We start from the raw sequence: 23,896 nt of genomic DNA, 5'->3' as shown, positions 1-23,896 counted from the left end.
GCTTCCGTGTGGGTGGGAGCTGTCATTAGGAAACGGACTGTCAGCACCTGCTTTAGAAAGGATGATAGGAGAACTCGTGTTGGAAGGGGTCTTGGATGTCTCTAGCCCAACCTCCTGCTTACAAGCAGGGCACCTCTGAGGTCAGACCAAGCATCTCAGGACTTTATCTAGTCTAGTCTTGAACCCCTCCCAGGATGGAAGCTGCACTCTCTCCTGACAACCTGCTTCAATGCCTGACTCTCCTTGTGGGGAAGAAGTCCCTATTTACACCCAGGCAAAACCTTTCCCCTTTTAACTTAAACTTGGAGTCTTTCATCTTCCCACCAAGCAGCGCTGTAAAGACTCTGCCTCCATCTCCATGATGGCCTCCCTATAGGTATTGGAGGTGACCTTAGGTGTCCTCCAGCCAAAGCCATCCCTTCTCCAGCCTAACCATCCCCAGCTCTCTCAGCCCTTCTGCTCCAGCCCAAACCATCACACTGGCCCTGTGCTGAACTTGCCCAGTTTAGCAATGACTGCCTTGTACTGGGGAACTCAAAACAGGGCACAGTATCCAGACATAGGCTAACAAGTACTGAGTGCTGAGAAGCAGTCTCCTAAGTGATTGTCCTGTGACAAGCCTGTCATGGTCTGAGAGACATGAGACGTCGCTTTGCACCCCTGCTCATGCCATCCCTGTGCCAGTGGCTGCTGCCCGTAACCTTCAGCGACAGAATACAAATACACGCACTTCAGCTGTGTCAGGGCAAAGTGGGCTTGAAAAATATCATGAACAAGGAGCAGCAGAAGGCCACGCACATGTTCTCCTCTGCTTCCTCAGCTATGGAGGGTAGTAACTTCCAGTGGACGGGAGGGCTGGAAACTATCAGCTCTCATCTGAAGTACTTTGGCCATAAACTTCAAAGTGCTTCCCAGAAGGATGTTGGATTGCTATTCCTCTTTTACAAACCAGGAAGCTGAGGAAAAAAGGAAGTGTTTGGACTGAAATCATCTAGCAGCTGTTGGCAGAGGCAGGCAGAGACTCTGAGTGTCGTCCAAATATTGGGCTGCCATTTTCAACCCAGGGATCAGTCCCTGGGTCCTCCAGGCACGCACTCTCCAGGTGCTCCGCTGCACCATGGCACATTCCTACTTGGAAATCAGGTTGGTGACATGATAAAAATGACCTTCAAACCATGCAGACTGATGGCTTCAAAGCAGAAGTGCTCATCAGAAATACCATGAATTAGTCATAATCTTATCAAAAATATTTTATTTATGAAAGTAACAATTATACTATACAACCTATATTGGAAGTACATTGAATAATTGCTAGAATAAATACAGGCAATTAATTCAATCTTTTTATAGAATGAGAGGATTTATTTGACATTTGAATGTTAACCCAAGCTTTAACTTACATCATAAATAGTTAAAAGGCATAGTCAAGTTTTTTTTTCATTTTTACTGTTTCTTTTGCTGTTTTTAATACTGTTCTATTTTGTAATCAACATGAATCAACTCTCCAATCATTAACATAATATTAGTATAACTTTCAAGCAATCATGTACCTCAAGATAATCAGACAAATAAGGTAGTGTGTGTGCAGTTCATTCTACAGCAGAGTCTATTAATGTCTGCATAAAAAAGAGAAGCTGAAAATGCTTCTAAGTTCTTTAAGCATCATATGCTGATTTCTGCTTTACCACAGTGCTTTTAATACCAGAATCTAAAAAGGGCATGTATCTGTATGCAGCTGGCTTTCTGTTGCTCTTTATAAAGTATATTAGGGCTCAATGCCACATTCCTTTGGCTGGTGAAGGACTGCAGAATTTAGTCCTGAATATTATTTCTCAAAACCATGGTCCAAAGTAAATGTCCAAGACTGATTGTTAGGCACCAAAGAAGTGACTGATTTGCTAAGGCTTGATGTTTTCTGATAAAAAATTGGCTTCTTTTCTGGTAGATATGCTTTAGTCAAACACAAATTACTGAGCTCAGTACTGGGGTCTGTATTACACTGGATGTCAGAGAAGCTGATATCTGTATTTTCTGTAAACTGTATGAAGGGCACTGCAGAAGCTTTACAGTAAGACACCCTACATTTTGAAGTGTTGACAAGTTTTCCTTCTATCTATTTTTCTTTTTTAAACTCAGAAATCTGAACTATCTTCTCGGTACTAGCAGATTATGAACAATTATGACCATCAGTGAAGTCAATAGTAGTTTTTGGTGTCCAATATTTCTCCAGATCAGACATTTTTGACTCCTCATGTCCCATATAAAACCAGTGGGAGTTTTCCTATGGCAATGTCTATTCCAATGGCAGGGAGGCCTGTCTTGCCTTGTGGCTATTGTGCATGCCAGAGATATTATGCTCTCAGCAGAGAAGAAAATTTCCCTTTTACAATGTTATCCAAAACAAAACCCCAAATTGCACATTATCTACCCCTTTGGCCTTGTTTACGCACAAATATGCTTGTATTCAAAAACTGACAATGTTGGGCCTTTCCTAATAAATGTCTTCAAAGAGCACATTTAAATGCTTTTTCACAGAAATAACCATTCATCAATTGCAAAAATGCAGAAAGACTTTTAATTCTTTCTGTTGTGAACAATATGAATTCAGCACAAATTTGGGAGGAGAAAGTATGATTTTTTTCCCCCAAATGTATTAAAAAAGGCTAAAGAACAAAATGTTGGGGAGGCAGCTTTTTTTGGCAGATAGTAAAATATGAAATATGTAATTTAAAAAAAAAGTTGGCTTAAAAATACACACACACAAATAATACAATAATATAAAAATACAGCTCAGCCAATGGCCTCTTAAAATTTACCTTTGGCATTACATTTGGCAGCCTAACACAAAAGACCCTTCCTATAAACAGAACTATAAAAAAAGAGAAGTTCATAAATTAGGTTGCAAGGGGTTGTAAGATCCTTTTCTTGAGTCTCCAGACTCCTTTCCTTCCTGTCCACACACATAAGCATGACCAGTGAGGTATATAGAATGTAACACTGTCAGGCGTATGCACAATAAAAAAGTGCATAAACATAGAATTTCTCCCATTTTCTTGCGAACAGGTCGAAACTGTGTGGTTTGGTCTTCCCCCCCTTGGGAAAAAAAAAAATTGTTATTGTTTTTTTTTTCTTACTTTGGCAGGATGAAAATGAACCCAGAGGAATATCAATGTCCTATTCCCAGCAGCAATGATCCATTTCCCTTGGCAACATTCGTCTGATGCCACAGATACTACAAGGTCGTTGGGTTGCTTTACAACTCTCTGGGTAACTTCCCATGGAAACATCATACGTCTAGCACCATGTCATAGTGTGGCTCTTTCTTCCGCCTGCCACATTTGGTGATAAGAACCAAGTACAAAGTCAAAAGCATTACCCAGTAACATGCATAGAGTATTGTGCCGATGATGAGAACTGTCTGTTTTGACTCAGAAAATGGCTTTTTTGATTCCTTGTAGATAGTGAAAATCACGCCACCTAGGAGGATTGTAAACCAAATGGAGACTGGAATGAGTCCTATAAAATTAACTACAATGGTTTTTCTTCCTGACGTGCCCCACCCGGCTTTGTTTATCGTGGCAATTGCAAACATCTTTGCTGGCAGTAAACTTGACATGTACAACACCGAGTAGAGCGACATGAAAACCATGACAATGTTGCCCCTAAGGAAGCTGGCAAAGGAAGACTTTATCAGGCCCACTAACTGAACTGTCAACAAGAAGAGGAGGATGTTCCAGATTTTTCCCCTGTAGAAGAGCTGAATGACTGTGGCGATAAGGAAGAAAGGAAAGAATCCAGTGATTACAGCTTCATAGGTCATCCACAAATGGTGCTTGTGGAACCACATTGCATTATAAAGCCACTCTCTAAAGTACGATTTACTCCAGCGGGTCTGCTGATTCAGCCACCTGAGATACTCTACCGGTGTTTCGGTAAGGCACTTGGATCGAGCTGTGTATTTTGTTGCATAGCCCAGACTTAGCACTCTGTTAGTTAGATGCCTGTCATCTCCAAAGCTGCACTGGGAGCCCATAAATTCTTGGTTGTACCAATCTTCCACAAATTCATGGAGTAAAGAGTTTCTGTACATTCCCAGAGGTCCGCTGATGCACTGTACACAGCCGAAATAAGACTGACAGGCTCTTTCTATGTTAAATGCCATCCAGTATCTCACGCTGCTCAGAAAGGAGATCCAGGAATCGTATTTGTTCAAAATCTGCAAAATTAAAAAAGTTTCCATTTTAGATGAGCTCTTGAGACAGAAAATATGCACATTGCATCAATAATTTGCAGAGACTAGAGTACCATTAGCCGAAACACAGGGGGAACCTCACTCCTGTGTCCAACTCATGGCAAATCCAGGAGTTTACTGTACAGTCCAGGACATTGACAGGAGGGGCGAGATGAAGCCTTCAAAAGCCTGTTCCAGCAAAATGTTCTCTTCTTCCCTGCAACCTTTCCTGTTATCCACCAAGAAACTTCTTTTCTGGATCATTCTTCCCTTCACCCCCAGTTAAGGACCTGCTCTGCCCCCCACACACACCTCCAGGGCTCACATGACTTCTTCCAGTCCCGCTAAAGCTATGTTGGAGCATGAGAAAGGCTGAGTACATGGTCTTTGGCCTATACTTTTGGTATCATAAGGCTGGCCATAGATTTTTGGCCCTGGACTATGTCCCCACATCTGACGTTAGACCCTCTGAGGAACAACCTGTTCTGATCTGTCTCTGCAGTACCAGCCCTGTTATGAATGGAATGTTGTGATACTCCAGTAGAGTCTTGCCTTGGCCTGCATAAAGGTCTCAGTCTCTCCCTTCTCTATGCCCCAAAGCTCACCTGAAGCTCAGTCCTACACTTAAAATACAACATAGACATAGTCTAGGAGTCTGCACACTCAATGGAGGTATGAGCATGTGCAGATGCCCGAGTCCATGCCATCACATCCAGGTTCTAAGCACACACCTTGTGCTGGGGAATGTGGCAAGGAAATGTGTAGCAGGGTGGCTGTGCCAGGTCTGCACCTGTATCTTCTCAGTGTGAGGATTGCCAGGGCAATCTGTGGCCTTTACAATTAGAAAGCATTTTCCTGCAACTAGAAAAAAACAGTCTTTTGCTCTGATGGCCCTAATTCCTGTCAGGTTTGAAGGCCAAGGGCCAACTTGGTTTCTGCTTCAGTTTAATTCCAAAACATTTCAGAAGCAGCAGGGCTCAGGGATAAGCTTAAGCCTGGCTCAAATGTGTTTAGGTATGCTGGAAAGTGAATCGGGGGAAAAAAAAGTCCCAGAGCTTTCATTCCTCCCAGAGGACACATGTCCTTCCCACATCTCTCTGCAGATGCTTATGAACCTTCACTGCCATAGCTGAACCCATACTGTCCCCCTCCAGTTGTACTCACACATGCCCGGCATCTCACATGTGTAGGGTGAGCATGACGCCTGGTTCGTGGTCAGTTCAGAGCCACAGAGACATTCAGGCTTCTGTGGGAATCTTAATTTCTGCAGTTAAGAGACACATGCCTGAAATACTTCTGACTACTGGGGTGTTCATCAGTAAGTGATTGCCCATATAGATGGCCCTTTCGCCTCTGTCTCACATAAAAGATCAAGTGAGTACAGAGGACCAATCCTAAGGTGAACTGAAATTTTCATATGCATTTTTTCTTTATAAATTGTAGCAGAAGCACTTGTGTCAAAAGGAACGCACAGGCTTCCACTGTAGCTGTCAGCCAAACTTGGCGATGCTGGAAATCCTGACAGAAGAGGACCTGGGCTGACTTGGGGGCTTTCTGTTGTTATGCCTGACAGAGAAGCAGAGGAAACCCAACAATACACAGAGTGCATAGGTGTGCTGCATTTCAAAAAGGTTTTTATTCCTAAAAATCTCGTCTGCCAGTAGGAACAAAATTAAAGTGCTTGGGGTGCTAGACTTGACTTTGAGAGACCTGTTCTCAATTCCCTTCTTCCCTATAGCTTTTCTTTGGTACCCTGACAAGCAGTTATACCCAGAGCCTCAAAGATGCCACAACAGTCCTGACAATGCCACTTTTCAGGTATATGGGGAAAAATAATATTTGCTTGCTTTCTATAGGTGTTAAAATCATACAGTGTTCACATCCAAGAATAAGTTTCTGTTCAACACACAGGAAGGTTAAGGTATCACAAATGCCTCAATCGTGGTATCACAGTATATGCAACACTGTTCCAGGCAGGGAAATCTGGTGCAGTGCAAAAACCCTCTGTTAATCTGAAAATTGTCGCACTCACCTGCACATCACCTCCAACTCCTCCAACCATTGGATCTTCTTCTAAAACCTTTACCATCTCCACTGATGAGGCTGGATCAAGCATTGTATCTGAATCACAGACCTACAAGTAAGACAAAAGAAGAACAAAAATGGATTAAGGAGTACACTAGAGGAGAAAATAAAGATCATGCAAGTGACTGTGGTGATTCTAAACGCATGTTCTCCTAAATGCGATTAAACCTCACTTTGGAGTCTGCATTGATACTTCTGTTAAAGGCCATTTGTGTCAGGCAGCAAGCAGTGGTGCTGAATGAAACTGTGCTTTTCAGAGCTGTGCACACAAACAAACCTCTCTTCTGTGTCAGTGCTATTAGTTTTACTGGCACACTGGGCTGGCTTCTTCAAGTAAGATATGCTCTCAGAGCTGGGGCACTAGAGAGCAGGACAATGTTTGTGGGTGCGTGGCAGATTCCTGCTGAGCCCTGACATAGGGTTTCCCTGTGTCGGCTGCATGGTTGGAGCACCCTGGTCAAATGTTTCCCACTGCCATATGAGGGAAGGAGCGAGGAGTTAAATTCCAGATACTGATTATAAAACAGGAAAAGTCAGCTAAGAGTCTGGGAAGAAACCTAATAGTTATTTCACTCACAGAAGGCTTTAGCAATTCATGTGAGATATGTATTTTGGATTCCAGAACAAACACATTTTTACTTTTAGATGCATGGTGTGTTATTAGTAGTGCAGGGATTTGACATTTGATATATAGAAATTATTTGCTATTTTCCTCTGGCATCCTTAGATAAAATATGTAAGGCCAGAAAGAGTGAGTCCTGAAGTGCAGCACTCCATGAGACTGGGGCAGAAATAGATGACACACACAAGGCGTTTCAGCCACACAGACACTCCTAGTCAACTAAACGCTGTGTACATTAGGAATTGGCTTTCCCCTGGAGAGTAGGAGGAGGGATTAGACAGGCTGTCCAGTCTGAGACAGCTGGCCTTGCCATCGTTTGCTGGGAGGAGAATGACGTGGGCTGCAGCCTGTTTAAAACAAGCGGGTGTCTCCTTGTTGCAGCTGCTGCTGCTGAAAGTGCTGTCCCCATTGTGTATAAACTCATTTTGCAAATGCCCAGAAGCTAGAGCAGAGGAGGCTGTCCTAGAAACACCCTTCTGGCTGACTGAATCCTGCCCTACAAAGTCTCATACTGCTTCCAGTTCATTCCCATGTCGCATTCCTCTGATTTCAGATGGGGAAGGTAGGGGCAAAAGTCAGTAGCTCTGCATGAACAACATATTAAGTCAGATTCTGGTGAGACTTCGTATTGCATATCCTAATTTTGGTGTCCTTCCATCCATCCTTTCAATTCAGCCAAAGCTCCTTCACTCCAGGGGAGTGGAAACCTTCATGTCTGGTCTGTGAAAGGGGAGGAGAGCATTTCAGGGCTCTGCTGCAGACCAGACTCGAGCAGGGAGGTTACCCAGGATAGCTGGGCTGCATAGCTTGGGATGCAGCTGAGAGTCTGCCAATATGCTCCCTCCCATGCTCATTCAGAGGGGGGCGAGAGGAGAAAGGTGATGAAAGCTCTTATATTTCTGTCAGAAGAAAAGCTACAAGCATCTCCAGTTCCCACTAACTTAATGCATCCAGCTCCTTTCCTCAAAGGACTTATCCCAAGGAGCATCCTTGGAACCTGGCCAAGGTGGACCTCCAGCTTAAGTGGAAAGCTATCACCGGCAACAGCATTCAGTGATAGAAAGGGAGCAAAACAATTCTGCTGACAAGGGGACAGGATGCGTATGTTTTTATCTGGGGCTTCCTGGACAGACCTGTTGCTGAGTGTTTTGCAAAGGGAATCTATAGTTTGCTGAGTACCCAGGGCTCAGGCAGTGATACTCATCCTGTTTCTTGTGATCATGAGTGGTGGGTTGGGATCAGTTCCTTCCCCAGCCCCTCTGCTTTCCCTCCAGTGCCTGTCACTTCTGTGGCTGAGTGGCCCCCACCCCATCAGATGCATTTATCTATAGCAGAAAGAACGGCCCATAAGCAACAATCACTATTGTGACATGAGAAATCCTGAAAACACTGGATTTATTTACAAATTACCAGCACGTGTCCTGGGCATGCCGGCACAGTGGACATGTCTGGGTTTCTGGGGCAAACAAGCCAGCATTTTCCATCTGGATGAGGTTTTTGCAGGTGAAAAGAGGACATGGCCAGAGAAAGGCAGTCAGTTAGGGACCCAAATAAAACACACTGAGGTCTGCCCAGCTGGGGTGGCCTAGCACAGCCCAAAAGTCAATTTGCTGTCTTTCAACAGAAGGGCTGAATGACCTAGAAATTACTGTCTTGGTTCACAGGGTTGCATGAAAGGGATGCAACCTTAAGCGAGCTGTTCAGCTACTCATTATAACCAGTGGCAGTTTATCCAAGCTGCTCTGAGAAGTTCAGGCTGCACTGGACTGTCCACACAGGTACCTCCACCAAGCCAAGTTGAATTGCACCCTGGCTGCCCTGACCATCTCTGCACATACGATACCTGCCAGTTTAACCAGATTGCTTGCACCCTCCAAACCTCTTCCAGGATGGATATAAGCCCTCACAGCAGTTTCAAGTGTTTAATGAGATGCCATCAATGAACAACAGCCTGATATCTGCTTCGGTCTGAATGCTTATGATCGCCTGTCCACAACCCCGAGGTGTCTTTAAAAAACATAAGGCCTACAGTTTCAAGGGTGGGCAATGGTGCTGACTGGTGGGCAATGTTGCTGACTGGTCCACTTTTTTAAGTGCTTGATCATCTATGTATGTTGTTCAGCCCGTAAAATATCAGGCCTGTTTAAAGTAATTTACTCTGGGTAGCCCCAAAGAACCGTTTCAGATATCTCAACTTTCAATCATTTGTAAAACAGAGCTGCATTTTAGCTGCATTGCATCACGACTTTGTAGTAGCCAGGGTCACCAAGGTGCTGCATTTCTAATATAGACGTGACCAGAGATGTGACTCTGGCATCAATCATTACTGCAGCCTTTGGTGGCTGCTTGCAGCAGCATTACAGACCCTGACACATCCCTTAGGACTTCTGAGCCAGGTCAGGAGTGTTAATTGACTGAAAGACCAGAAACCTCTCTTCCATTTTCTCAGTTTATGCTATGACTGTTGAAATAGAAACACTTTTTCCAGGTTCCCTGAACAAATGCAAGAGCTGGACTGAGGGAGGAAACTTGCAATGAATCTGTTTCCTTCTCTCTCTGCAATCTGATCCTTCTGTGTGAAGTGATTATAAAACCATGCTAATAAAGAAAACCAGCATTTCTATCCCATCGTAGTCCCTCACAGCACAGAATCAAAGTGCAGACAATGAAGAGCTTAAGCCCATTGTTTTCAGATAATAAATCAGTTTCAGTTTTGGAAGTGGTAGGGGATGGGGTTTAAATCTTTGACTTACTCTCCCAGCTCCAGTAACAGGGTGGTTCCTGGCACTCCTCAGTTTCTGCCACTCCCGTATGTGGAAGACTCGCAGCTCTCAGCCCAGCTACTGGCAGCCTCTCTGTGTCCCTTGGACTCTGTGCCCATGGATGCTGGGCTGTGAGGAGCATGCATGCACACAGACGCACAAAGGCTGGGCACGGACCTCAGAAACACACATGGCTCAGCCATGCAGCTGCCCTGAGAGCAGACAGCATCTCACGGGGAGCTGCTGCTCCACCGGAGGAGACCATTGGACGCTCTGAGAGAGAAGGTGGGAAGGGCAGAGGGTGCTTAATTAGGAATGTCATCTCGTGTTCAGTGGTATCAGTCAAGCCTTGCTGGCCTTGATCGACAAGGAAGGATCCTCAGTGTCCAGCCAGAGACTCTGGTCCCACCCACCTTCCTCCATGCACAACCTCTTCCCCTTCCCGTGGTCGGCAGGGCTGTTTGCAGGAGAGAGGAGTACTTCCATGTGTACGGCAAAAACATAGGAAATCTTTCACAGGATCCAAGGCAGCTGGAAAGAAATGTGTCTCTGCTGCTTTGGAAACAGGGAAAGAGGACCCAGCCTAATTCATTCTTAAGTGAATAGTGTCATAAGGGCTTTAAAGGCCAAGTCGCGGTGAGTGAGGTAATGCAGCTGTAAGTGATGAAGGAAAAGCTCCTTCAGGCTTTAGCTGAAGAAACCTCTTTTTCAAGGCTGCACATTGACCCTTTTATTGGATACTCCACGTGGCCTTTGAAGGCTTTAAAATATCGCTGTCTTTTTTACAGACTCCACCACTGCTCCGAGATATTCCCTAGTGCCAGCAAATACCTATCTGTCTGCTTGCATACGGGGCTGCTAACAACCTCACAAAATCAAACCTTACCTGAGACCTTGACCTACAGGAGCAGAGATGGGGTCTTCAGGAGGCCACTGGCTTTGTCTGGAGCAAAACCATTTGGATGAAGGGGCAGTACTGAAGTCTGGGGAAGGATTTCAGTTTTCTCCAGTAGCTGGTGCACAGATTTAACATATTCACAGATAGACTGACCATTTTAAAAGGTAGCAAAATACACTTTTAACGGTCAAGCTGTTTCCAAACAGACTGAAAGGAGCACTGTGTTCATCAGGGACTAGGATGGCCTCTAACATGCTGTACAAAATATACAAAAGCTGCTTTCTTTCAAAGTGTGTTTGAATTGGCACTGACCTAGCGCTCTAATACCTACCTGTACATAATCCACGCTTCTCCCCAGTGCTTTGAATGCTGTGTACATTACTTCTCTTTTTCCACCCCATTTCTGCATGATGCAAACACTTTTGTTGGACAGGACCAGCTGAGATACATGTTGCATGCTCTCTCTGTGGGACTCCTCCGTCTCACCCGGACCTTTGTCGTGGAAGTTATTATTCCAGATATAAGTGGCAGATTTGTCCCTACCCATGATTTCAGTAAAAATGTCCATCATGTAAACGTCATCTTCCGAGTTCCCATCAATGACCATAACAACTTTAATTCCAGGGTAGGTCAATCGTTTCACAGAAAGTAAACATTTTCTTAAGTAGTCAGGATCCTCTTGATAGGCAGCAATACAAAGGGCAACTGTTTTGTTCAGCTTGATTGGAGTCTCTAGTGACCGCTTCATTTTCCTGTGCTCTAGAAAGGCAAACAGGCTTTGGATGATGAGATGTGATGCCAGGATAGCACCATAGAGTCCAAAGGAGAAGTAGTAGTTGTCTGTTTGGATGAACTGGTAGCCCACAATGTAAGCAGCGGTGATTCCCAGCAGGAGGGACACCCCAAAGAGTGTGGTTCCAAGTATTCTCAGGATACATATAAACCTCTCACAATACATCTGCAAAGAAGTATGGAAACCATTAGCAGATCCACCACTTGCTGATGTAAGAACTCGTAAGGGGTGCACATGGCTACAACACAGAGCTCAGCACGAACAGATTACACCCTGTGCTTCTGGCTGTATCATGGGCTTACTGCACCACCTTGCTCAACCTAAGATCCCTTTGCAGTGCTTTCTCCATGTAGGGTAAGATTCAAACACACTTAATGTACCAGGGGTGTTTTCTACTATTTGTAATGTCCTCACAGAAGGTGCTGTCTATGTCAGGATCAGATTTTGGCATCCTGGGCTTGCTGAATGAGACACTCTGTCATATTACCCTGCGGGCGTTGGGGAAGGGGCTTTTGGGCCACCACTCGCTTCATATGGTGATGGGTGAGTGAAACAGCTGAATGTCTGGGCAGCCTCTCCTCATCCCCCATCCATGTCATGACTGCATCCCACCCTGAATCACTTCTGTCGCTTCAATTATGTTTGCAAAAATATTAGAAAGACATTCTTAAAGCAGATGTCTGAATGTATTTATAATGTTTTAAACAGATGTCTGACTATATTTATAATTTATATTTATATAGTCAGACATCTGCTTTAAAAGGTCTTCTCAATACCATTGCAAAAATGTATTATTCATACATTTGTGTACACAGATATATATGGACGTGTGAGCATGTGTGTATAGGGCTAAAGCCTGACTGAGATTAAGTCTGTGGCAAAAGTACGTATTAATTTAACAGAGCCAAGACTCCACCCTGGACTCAGAAATTCATTAGAACATCAGCTGATTCTGAGCATTCCTGCATATTTAGGTTACCTGGCCGTAAAATCGTCCAACCTAAGCTCTGGGTATGCAGGAGCTGGCTGGCATGGAGGTTGCTCTGGTATTCTTCAGACAAATGATCTAAGCAGGCAGACAGGCAGAATATATTGCTACCTAACTGCTTTTTGTTGACAGTCACATCAACCGTTTGATGCATCAGCTTTCTCAGAATTACAGGAAAGTTAATGGCAACGTTTTATGCCAACAGATGCATTTGACGTTAAAAACATAAACCAGGTAATGTCTGTTTAAGGCTAACCCACCAAGTGTGTTGCAAGTCAATGAATCTGAAACTCCTGCTTGGATGTTTTGCTGAATTAGGGCCTCTCAGGGTAATGGACTTAATATTTGTGTTTTCTAACTATTATTCATATTTTTCCTGCTGCTATCATCTTGCTCATCTGCTGCTGATGTTTATTTCACCATCTGTTGGCCAAAGCTGAAGTTGGAACAGCACTTTCTTACATCATATATATCTTTAACTCTTTCTTGAAAAAATGCTACCAAGTTGCAGCAGCATAGCTGTCATCAATTATATTTCTGTCCGAAAAGTTACAGACTTGGAAAAAAAAAAAAAAAGTCAACACAGAATCACTTACAAAATAAAAATAAACCAGGCGAGCATAAAGTCTGAGGTTACAAAGACTATGCTTTTTTCCACTGGCTATTTAGCGTCTTAAATTTCAAGACAGGAGGAAGCCTCTTGAATGTATATTTGGAGACACTGTTAAAGAAATCAGACCCTATCTCTAGGACGTCCTTGAATACTTACGGCTGGGCTCCGACAGGTGCTCTAATCACCCCCAGCAAAAGGGACTGTCCCCTCTCTGGCCTGTCTGAAAGCCTCTCACAATGGAAGTCATAAAGGAGCTGAATAAAAGATACCTTATGCTTACCACTGCTATAGGCGAATTAAAACTCAGTGCCCAAAATAGACTCGCTTTAGAAAACAGATTAAGTAATGGATCCCCTCTAGATTACCTTGAAGTCAAATAGCCTGTGTGTTTATTAATCCTTTAAGGACGCTGAAGGTCACAATCATCAAGGTAAATGTTTGATTAATGGTGCAGTTGTACTCTGCTTTCCCATTTGGGGTCCGCTACTTCTCTTCTCTTGCCAGAAATAGAAAATTCCTATTAGTGACTAGGGGCTAAAGTCTGCTTACATTAAGAATTATATGGCTGACATAAACGGATCACTTGTATGAGTAGAGCTCACAGGATTTAGATTAAGATCTGGAGCATTTACACTTGACTGACTATGTTCTACACCAGGCTTCTTTTATATTAATTTGCTATTGCTTTTCCTAAGAAGTGTTTTTTGCACAAAAAGGAAAAAAAAAAAGAAATTAATTCTCTGATCTTGTCATTACAGCACAGCTTCCCTCCCTCGCAAAAAAAAAAAACCAAAAAAAAACCCCAAAACCAAAACAACCAACAAAAAACAACCCAGTCTTTTAAGATCAAGAAATGGATTTCTGGTCTTAATAAAACAGCATTTTTTTTCCCTATCCTTTCACTGTCAACCTTGGGAAAATAAACTGTGTTTTGATCTAAATTCCTGGCTTTCATCAAAGAAACTTTCTCCTTTGTATGTGCAATTGAGGTTTTTATGTATAGTCTTTTAACTGACTGAATCTCAGGGAAAGTCTGGAAAATGTTGCTCAATATTCTCAAGCTTTAGCATGTGAGCTATTGATAACTTGCCCAGCAGAACTGATCTTTATCGACTTGAACGTGCCCAAAAAATGGCAAAGAAGCCAAAAACTCTCCACCCTTCTCCAATAATTGAGCCAAGAAGTTAAAAGGAAATTATGTTTGTACAAGTCTGGGGCGAAAAATGAACTGCTGAGTCAAATACCAGCACCAAGGGTAGGGAATAGCTGCACAGGAGATGGTAAGGTCAGACAGCGCTGGTATGAGTATCTAGCCTGGCCTAACAGAGTGAAATGTAAAAGGACATCCTTCATAAGGCATCAGTTGAAATCTATTCCTGAAGATTCCTGAACTTCTCACACAAAGCTAAAATCAAGTATTACCGGAGAACCAGCATACAGTACTGTGTTTTAACAGTTGCAAGCCTAAAATAATGCCATGCTGAGCCAAGAGGTATCAATTGCTCAGTGAAGGACAAACAGCCACCCTGACTTTCAAAGCCACGATTATTTTTCAGTCATTTCATTGGTAATCTAAGCACTAGCAATATTCTTTCAGCAAAATGTAATTGCTTATATTCAAAGTTGTCATCACTACAACCCTATTCAACAGGTGACTAACGGGTGGAGGGTACCATACACACATTGTATGACCAGCGTAGCTTAGTTTCTTTAGGTCTCAGCCTAATGGATCTTCAGTTCCTTGAGCGATTTAACCCAGTAAGTTTCTCCTGAGGAATATGCATTGCAGCACTTAAAAAAGAAAAAAACACTACCTAGGCTAGGGACGAGGTGCTCAACACGTGGAAGACATGCAGCCAGTACATATTCCTGGATCAACAAAGGTAGTTGCAGGTACAAATGGAACTGCTGCTACATGGGAATAGGTGTGGAAGTGAGGAGAAAAACACAGCTCCTCACCTGGTGAGAAGCTGAGTCTGTGGGTTACCTCACTGTGTCTGGAGTCAAATCTGAATCTTACACATTCTGGGAAGGTTCTTAACCAGTTCTGTAAAGCAGCAGGAGGAGGATAGTACCTACAATGTTTTGTTTTGTTTCTTGTTTTCTTTTGTTTTAAGAGTGAGTGCTCTTTAACACTGAAAGAAGTCAGATGGTCCATTGCTTTGCATCAGCCCTGAAGGACATTTCCAGAGGGCAATAAGATTGCACTGGCCGTGTCAGACTCTTTTGGAGGTGCCTCCATCCCCCATGTACTGCCCAGCAAGCCTCAGACAGGACTGTTAATTCTACTCTGCAGCTTGGGCAAACTAAATCCTTTGTGGGCACCTTCACCTAACCCTACAACGCTGCACCCAGCACAAGCTTTACACAGCCTCCAGCAAAAGGTCTGTAAGCCCAAAATGAGTGTATGTAGAGAGGCTCCAAAGTCTGCTGCTGAGCAATTTCCAGCTGTTTATTTCCATGGATGAAGCTGGTCAGGGCTAACCAGCCCACCTAGTAGAAATGAAATAGGAAAACCATATGCTAAATCCTAACACTATGTAGGCTGTTGCTGATTCAGTGACACATTTTGACTCACCAAGCAGTCATGTGTCTTGTAGCGAGTGTGCAGGAGGAGGCAATGTGTGCCTTTCTTTGGAGGCTCCTATGGAAAAACATGGATGGGAAATGAACCCTTCCATGTTCTTGACATCAGAGTTCACCTACTGAACTCTGGCATTATGTCTCTTTTGTCATCCTGATAAAGCCACAAAAAGAGGATTGTTATTGGGTTTTTTTGGTCACACCTATGATGAAGAACTTACTCTACACTGCTATTAACTGTTGGCATAACTATAAGTTGTAGTCTTCTAACATTATTTTCCTTAAAAATTTCAGGTTAACAAAGAGTTGACTGATACCTACACTGTACATATAATGACTGGGGTATTAACTCTTAACACTAGAGATCACACTCCTTTCTCAGACTGAATAATAGCAAAATATGCTTGAGTTCTTTCTATTCTGAAAAATATGTAGGTACATAGATCTAACTTTTAGAAGATCTAGACACTTGACTGAAATTCAGCAGGTTCTTCTGTCCTGCTTTTGACTGGGTTTTTACTTAGCAAAGAACACTGCTGACTTCCATGGTAAAGTACAACCTTTTCCTTCCTTCAAATCCATACAGCACAGTCCATCCATAGGCTTACTAATCAGCTTTCATGCATCCCTGAGAATAAAAAGATCTGGAGATAGTTTATCCCTTTGCAAAGTCAGGAGGCAAAGAGAAAAAAAGCTGAATTTGTTACTAATACATCAAGAGAGTAGTAAACAGAATAGGGGTAAATACGTAACCAGAAAACCTATGTGCATTGGTGTCTGAACACATCAATGTTGTCTGCAGTCTGTTCACTTATTCTGCAACAGCCACTGTGTGTGTAGGTGCTATGAGGACTAAGGAAGCAATCAGGTGGTCCCCAGCATTTGCTGATACAGAACATGGAACCAGTAACTGACGGGAGGTCAAACTGAAGTTAGGTTTGCTTGTCACACATGGGATGCAGCTCACTGCATCATCTGTTTCAGAAGTCATCTCTCATGTACGACACTCAAAACATATTGCCACGTAGTTCTTCTGGTTAGCTTTTCCCCAGAAGATGAAAAAGCAAGAGGGGGAGACACAGGAAGTTCATACATAAAGCTTAATGATTTGGAAGGTTGTTTGAAAGAATTAGCACTTATTAATTCCAAACATCTGAAAACATTTTTAAAAAACCTTACACTGCAAAAGTCAGTATTTTTCCAGGAGACAACAGAAAGAGTTCGGTCACAAGTGTGCTTATTTTATCCTTGTATTGGTTCTGGCTGAGATGGAGTTAATTTTCCCCATAGCAGCCCTCCTAGTGCTATTTGCTTTGTATTTGTAGCTAGGAAGGTGCTGAGAACACACCGCTGTTTGGGCTACTGCTGAGCAGTGCTCTCACAGTATCAAGGCTGTCCCTTCAACATCCCCCCCTCACCAGCAGGCTGGGGGTGGACAAGAGCTTGGGAGGGGACACAGCCAGGAGAGCTGACCCAGAGTGACCAAAGGGATAGTCCATACGCTATGGCGTATGGCATGTGCTCAGCAATAAAAGCTAAGAGAAAGGTGAGGGGGCAGGAGGCATTTGTTATTACAATGTGTGTCTTCCAGAGCAACTGCAACACATACCGAAGCCCTGCTTCCCAGGCAGTGGCTGGACATCACCTGCTGATGGGAAGTAGAGAATAAAACTTCTGTTTTTCTTTGCTTCTGCACACGGCCTTTGCTTTTGCTTTATTAAACTGCCTTTATCTTGACTTATTAGTTTTTTTCCCATCTTATTTTCTCCCTCCTGTCCTCCTAAGGAGGGGAGTGATAGAGCGGCTTGGTGGGCACCTGGCATCCAGCCAAGGTCAACTCACCACAGTCCCCTTCACCTTTAAAGGTTCAAAAGAGCTGTGCCTCTCCCCGAACATTGAGGGCTATCGCCACATCAGCAAGTAGTCTAATACTACAGGAACAGATCTGCAGAGAGGAACACCTGGTGCTGAGGGCCCAACTCCACCCTCCATACATATTTTACTCTGAACTAGGTTTAGTCAGATGCCATGGGTTGACAACCCATTAGGATCTGAAAAGTGTGTTCCAGGGGTACATCTTGCGACTAGTTATATTCAAGAGGAATCCAGCTTGTGTGCCCAGTGATCACTTTGTGATACAAAGCCAAACAATTTCGTTGGAAGGGGAGTGTTTGTAGCATTGGTTTCGAGGGCACACTCCTGACTCAAAATAAATTGGTAATACAAACCAACCTCACATATGAGATCTGCACATCAGACTTGTCTGCAAATCTGTCGCAACCAGAAGTGCTGAGCACCGAAAACCTTTGAAAATGACTCATTTTTACGTGCCTGTAGAGAAGCTGAATTCTTGAATGTCTACTAGTCATGGTCCTCCGAACCTTAGTGCTGAGGCCTTGGATTCAGCAAAGCATGTAAGTATGTCATTAAAGATAAGAGTGCTCTTAAGTATTTTGCTGAAAAGGGAAGTCAGTGGATAATTTATCTTGCAGTTCTGTAGTGCATGTGTAAAATAAAAAAATCTTCCCCTGCAAAGCTGCTGTTTCTGGGGTACTCATGATAAAAATGTACACATACATCTGACAGATTTATTATAGAGATGAATCTCCTTTATGAAGATTGTCAGATGGGTCATTACCTAACCACTGCATTTCTTACATTAGGGAATCTAAGTGGCCCAGGACCCAGACAATTCGGATTTTTCTTCCTAGTGTTGCCATACACCTGCTGGGTGACCTTAGGTAAGTGAATTCACCTCTCTCTGTCTCAGCTTCCTCACCTGTAAAATGGGAATCATAACCAAGCAAGAGGTTCTTGGAGGTCTACAAAATCCTTCCTAAGGCTGCGGTTACCCCTGTTTGTAATGTTACTCTTTCTGGTGTAGTATGGAACTAGAGAACTGGTGGGTCCCATATAACTATTTTTCCTAAAAAAAATACCCAAACAAAACCCAACACACCACCTCCCATTTTCCTTGCCTACATTTACCTGAAGGTACAGTCAGTAGGGGTTTGTCTGTAATGAACGTGCAACTGTCACTCAGCAGGATGCCTGAGATCAGTGAGGCTGGCAACATAAAAGTTGACACACGTGGGCGTAAGCGCATGCAGCTACCCAGGGCTGTTTTGTATACAACCAAAGGAAGAGTACCATCTTTTACAAGCCTTGGAAATCCCACTCCTTACTTGTGAGAACAGCATTGGCTTCAACAGAGCAGCTGCTTCAATGCCATGAGCGTGTTTGAGTGCATGCGTGAGTGTGCATGCACATGGGCTGACACATACCGTATGTGGCCTTATACACAAGCACTCTGTACATATACACAAACAGTAAATAAGGGTTACAATTTTTCAACCAATATTTAGATTCATTATTAGCCTTATTTTGTTGGGAAAATAAATCATTCATCTTTGAAGTACAAATGATTCCAGGTACACATTAATTACAAGCATAAAATAGCTGTCCAGACTCCCTCTTCTATTTTACAGCCTGCAGAGAGGAAACTGGAAAGTTATGTTACATCTGTACATCTTTACTACAGCAGAGTTACCATATCTGGTGCTTTTGGTTATTTATCACTTCCAGATTTTGTCATGCCATTGATCTTCTGGAAAGGGCTCACATAAGACTAAAATTAACTTTGGGGTTAGATTGAAAATAAAGAACAGGATTAGTAATGATGGCAAACTGTATCTGCATGCACAGGCTTTGATCAGCAAATCAAGAATATCCCGTCTGCTCAATGTATGTTTCCCACTAAACTGCCCAAATTAGGTCTCTTACAGGTTTGAGTAACCAACGTGGAATGAATTCTACAGCTGGTGGTTGGATTTGTCCTTAATGTAGACAGTGATACACTAGTTGTTAAATTCATTGAAAAAAAGAAAAAAAAAACACCAAAAAACCCCATCAACAAACCGAACCAAATCAAACAACCAAACCCAAAAGCCCCAGATAAAAGCTTTAAGAAATAAATCAGAAAATCACGAAGTAAACCGTATTTGCACTCAGATATTTTGCATTGCGGTTAAAAAAAAATTTGGTTTAGAAATGTTTCCTAGTTGCTAGTTATGGAGTCCATGGACGCTTTTGGCACAAAACTGACTGCCCCATGCCATAATCCAGCAAATAAATATTTATTTGGTGTTCATAGCTTATTATCTTGTAATTTGTTTATAAAGCACAGGCCGTATCTTGTTTGACTTAGCCAGGTCCCACTACACTGGATGGAGAAGTAATTTGCTGCTTTATGCACTAAACCTGAATATTCACAAAATGAAGCAAATTTGCTTCCCCAGCATAAATATGAAAGGCCAAGTCCATTGCTAGCATGGGAAACTCCACTGAAACCAGCAGAGCTGCTCTTCCTACTGACCTTTTCCCAGGCTTTTTTGTGCTTACATGTAGGGTAAGAAAGATTTTAAGAGCATGAAATAAAATAAAATCCTGGCTTTATTGAGACCAGTGACAAAACTGCTCTCACCCGGGTGGGGGCTGGATTTTGAGCAGTTTTCAAGGGAAGCGACCACGTCTCATCACCCTGGAATGAAATGACCTGCCCGACCCCAAGGGAGCCCCCGGGACCCCCCCGCCCCCCGCAGCGTGTGCGGGAGTGAAACCGTGCGTGTGCCCGCGGGGGAGCGCCCGTGGCGGGGGGAGCACCCGGGGAGGGGGGGGGGGTAGTACCCGTGGGGAAGGGGGGGTGGGGAGCGCCCTTTGGGGTGGGGCGGGGCGGGGGTAGCGCCCGTGGGGAAGGGGAGAGCGGCAGCCTCGGGGCGCGGAGTGACGGGGCCCCGAGGCGGGGGCGGGCAGCGCCCACCGTGCGCTGGGAGCGGCTCTCGAAGGAAATCCCCCCCACGTTAGGGTCCTCGCCGCCCCTCCGCGCCGGCACCGCTACGGACCCAGGCAGGGCTCCTGGAGCTGGGTCTGGGCCGCGCCCCAGGCGGAGCTGAGTCCCGAGCAGATGCAGCGGCAGGGCCTGCGGCACCCACCCCCCACCCACGGAGGGGTGCAGCTGGGGGGGAGACCCCCGGGCGGCGCCCGGCAGAGCGGCACGGCACGGCACGGCACGGCACGGCACGGCACGGCACGGCACGGCACGGCGGCACGGCACGGCGCCCCGGCCCCGCTCCGCGCTGCTCCGCGCTCCGCCTGCCGGGGCTGCTCCTCCTGGGGAACCCCGGCCCGGCGCCGCAGCCAATGGGGGCGGTGCCGGTGACGTCACAGCGGCTGGGCGGGGCGCCGGGGGATCCCCCGCGCTGCCACGTCACGGGAGGGCGGGACGCGCTCTGCCCGGCGGCGTCTGTGCGCGGGGCTCGGCTGCGCGGCGCTGCCCTCGCCCCCCCGGCGTGACCCTCCTTCGGCCGGACCTCGCGGGTCCCGCCGGGGCTGCCCGCCGGGGAGGGGCCGCGCTCGGGCTCGGGCGGGCAATCGCTGAGGGCTGGCGGGCAGCCCGCCCCGCCGCGCCCGCCCCTCCCCCGGGAAACCGCCCGCCCCGCTCAGCGCGGCAGCAGGGCCGCTCGGGCGCGTTTGGTTTGGCCCCGCCGAGGCGGGACTCCAGCCCTTCTCCTCCTCCTCCTCCCCGTCCTCCTCCCGCCCGCCGCCTCCTCGCCGGCCTCCCCGCAGCCCCGTCCCGCCCTCCGCGCCTGTCACGTCCCCGCTCCCGGCCCTGGATGCAGAGGGCGGCCGGGGTGCAGCCAGCCCGCGCTGGGAGCAGGTCTCGGCGGAGCGGCTGCCTAACCTGTTGCTCGGTTTTAGTGTGATTTTAGGTTAGGTTTGCTGTTGGTTTTGGTTGTGGTGGGTTTGTTTGGGGTTTTTTTTTTGGTTTTGTTATTTGGTTGTCTTTTTTTTTTTTTCCTTCCAAATCTTAAAGCTCAGCGATATCTTAAACGGATTACACGGAGGAGGGGTTGAAGCTGAAAACCTCATTCATCCTCACGAAGGTCCTATTCATTGCCGAAATAGGTGTAGCATAGAGCCGGTAAGATCCTCCCCCAGCCCCGCTCGTATCTGGGGAATCGGTCCCAGCTTTCCTCCCTCGAGCAATGGCCATGGGAGGAGAGGGTCTTCTGCTCTGGAGGTGACAGAAGCGGAATCGTAAATCACCTACCTTGTTTGTTCTTCTGTCCTTTGGTCATAAAGGGGCTCCAGCCAGCTGTGTGGTCTCACGTACCGTTGCTCCCGCTGAACAGTTTCCAAGTTTGAGGTAAAAGATCAAATCGCACTTTTCAGGGACTTGTTGAGACACTCAGAAATAAAAAATAATTAAAAATGAAAATAATAAAAAAAATTGTTTAAGGCTATTCAGTCCTACTCATTTTCTCCCACGTGTTTGCACAATTATCGTGTATTTGTCTTTCTCTGCTTCAGTTTCTAGCTCAAAGATGTGGGATTTTTTTTCTTCCAAATAATAATATTAATAATAAAAAAAGTTAGAATTAATAAATTAGGAATTAGTTTCTTGTTGTCGAAGCTGAAGATCTTGTTTCAAACCCGGCTAGCCAGGAGCCTGGTGAAGTTGCAAGGCAGCGTCTGAAAGTTTGAGAGATGTACAGCATCAGATAAAGTCTCTTTGGTGATGCCTTGCTGGCCGAGTAACTGTTTCAATGAGGTTTCTCAGCAGCAGCAGCAGCAGCAAACGGGTAATATTTTCCAGACGTCTTTTTCTTTCCTGCTGCTGCTTTTCTGCCTCCTCCACGTTATGGGGTCTTTTAACAAGTGAGACTTGAGTTGTTTTAATAGGCGGAGGATGGCAAGAAGGAGGGGAGGGAACTCCTGTAAGGAGGGAAGAAAAAAAAAAAAAAAGAAACCAACCCTGCCCATTGAAATGATCTCAGCCAAGGACCAGTTCAGAGGCAGGGATTCAATTAGCTAAGTTGCAAGTTTTGCAGAGAAATGCAACACGCACATGTTGCCACCACCTGATTTCCTCTTCGTGCCCCGCAGTTAGGGGGAACCCCCCACTTTCCCCACTCCCTGAATCTCTAGGCTTGGGGTGTGGGACTCATCCCTCCCACAGCCACTATTCGGCTGGGACACTTTTTGCTGCTGCTGGTTTTTATTAATAAGGGAATTGCCTCTATGAATGGATGAATTTTGCAGTTTCCAATCCTGCTTTACCCATTCACTCTCGGAAACATTTGCTGTAGTAAGTACCTGGGGAAGCTCCCACTGGCATTAATGCCCATGCCACTTGCGTTAAAATGAGCCACGAAACATACCGGACAATTGAAGAACTGGGAAATTGTGGGGTTTATTTTTTTTTTTAGTTTTTTGGTTTTTTGTTCTGTTGTTGTTAAAAAAAAAAAACAACAAACAAAAAAACCAAACAAATGCTCACCCTGCCCTCCACTGATGGTTTACAGCTAGGTAGGGGCACCAGCAGTTACCAGCACACCCTCACCGCCTGCCGCTCGCCAGCGGCAAGGACGGGCTCCTTCCCTTTGTAACTCCTCTCTGCCCTCCGAGGCGGATTTCCCCGCTCCCGAGCCCCCGTTCCCACTGGCAGTGATCTAGAAAGGGCACTAGGTGGCACTGTTGAGGCGAGAGGAGCAGCGCGGCGCCCGGGAACACCCCGGGCCGGGATGCACGGGCGGGTGCGCGGAGCCGGGCTGGGCGCTGCGGGGTCTCGCCGTGCCCTGGCAGGGACCCTCCGCGGAAGGATGCAAAGGGAGAAGGGGGTGGGATATCAGCTTCTCATTCCTCCGTGCTGTTTTCTCAAGCACCACAAAGGTCGCCGCTCGGAGGCGTGGAGCCCACAAAGGGGACGGTGTCCAGGCGCCGTTGGGAAACGCGGCGGTGACTCCTCGCCGTTACCTTCCGGTGGAGGAAAAATCTGCAGCGCTCTGGGGGCTCCTCATGAGCAATAAATGGTTTAAAGTTGGTGGTTACCTAGAACTGGGTACCTCGGTATCTTTGGGTACCTCATTAACCACGATCACCCTTCCCATCCTTTGATGTAATACACAGATATCGTTCCCCTAGTCTATGCACCACCCCTGTAAAAATGTCTATAAAATATTCACAAAATGTCTGTTGAGTTCATATAGTCCATGAACACGGTCTCTTATAGTGGTCACTCAGGAGAGGAGAGGTGTGTTGTGTGGAGTTACTGGGCACCAAAGCCAGCTCAGGTCAGGTCACTGCTGCACTTGCGCTGCTTCTTGTAAGGCCTGTCCACTGGTTCAGGTGGTTGCTGCTATATCGTTCCTATAACATGAAACTCAGATCATGGGTTACAACCATTTAAAGGTATTTCCATTACAATCTCCACCTCTTGTCCCTTCAGACCAGCCCGTAGGGTTTAACATTACGATTAACTC

The 23,896-nt window shown here is 45.4% G+C and overlaps 1 protein-coding gene across 1 annotated transcript; it reads right to left on the bottom strand.

Moving 5' to 3' along the window:
* Positions 1-1,235: 1,235 nt before the first annotated feature.
* Positions 1,236-22,298, bottom strand: HAS2 (hyaluronan synthase 2). The gene is made up of 4 exons (XM_005438423.4): positions 21,685-22,298; positions 10,930-11,556; positions 6,264-6,365; positions 1,236-4,216 (listed from the first exon to the last, which is right to left on the bottom strand). The coding sequence occupies exons 2-4, from the start codon at positions 11,554-11,556 to the stop codon at positions 3,287-3,289; spliced, it is 1,659 nt and encodes a 552-aa protein (XP_005438480.1). The 5' UTR covers positions 21,685-22,298; the 3' UTR covers positions 1,236-3,286.
* Positions 22,299-23,896: the final 1,598 nt, after the last annotated feature.

This window comes from Falco cherrug, chromosome 3 (genome assembly GCF_023634085.1).
Source record: "Falco cherrug isolate bFalChe1 chromosome 3, bFalChe1.pri, whole genome shotgun sequence".
NCBI classification, from domain to species: Eukaryota; Metazoa; Chordata; class Aves; order Falconiformes; family Falconidae; genus Falco; species Falco cherrug.
This window is presented reverse-complemented; position numbering and strand designations above follow the sequence as displayed.

Bases quoted from the DNA above. Each gene is read 5' to 3' on its own strand.
- HAS2 (XM_005438423.4), bottom strand. From the start codon at position 11,556: ATGTATTGTGAGAGGTTTATATGTATCCTGAGAATACTTGGAACCACA. The intron at 6,366-10,929 runs GTAGGTATTAGA...TCTTACTTGTAG, and splicing joins GAAGCGTGGATTATGTACAG to GTCTGTGATTCAGATACAAT. The intron at 4,217-6,263 runs GTGAGTGCGACA...TTAATTTTGCAG, and splicing joins GAGTTGGAGGTGATGTGCAG to ATTTTGAACAAATACGATTC.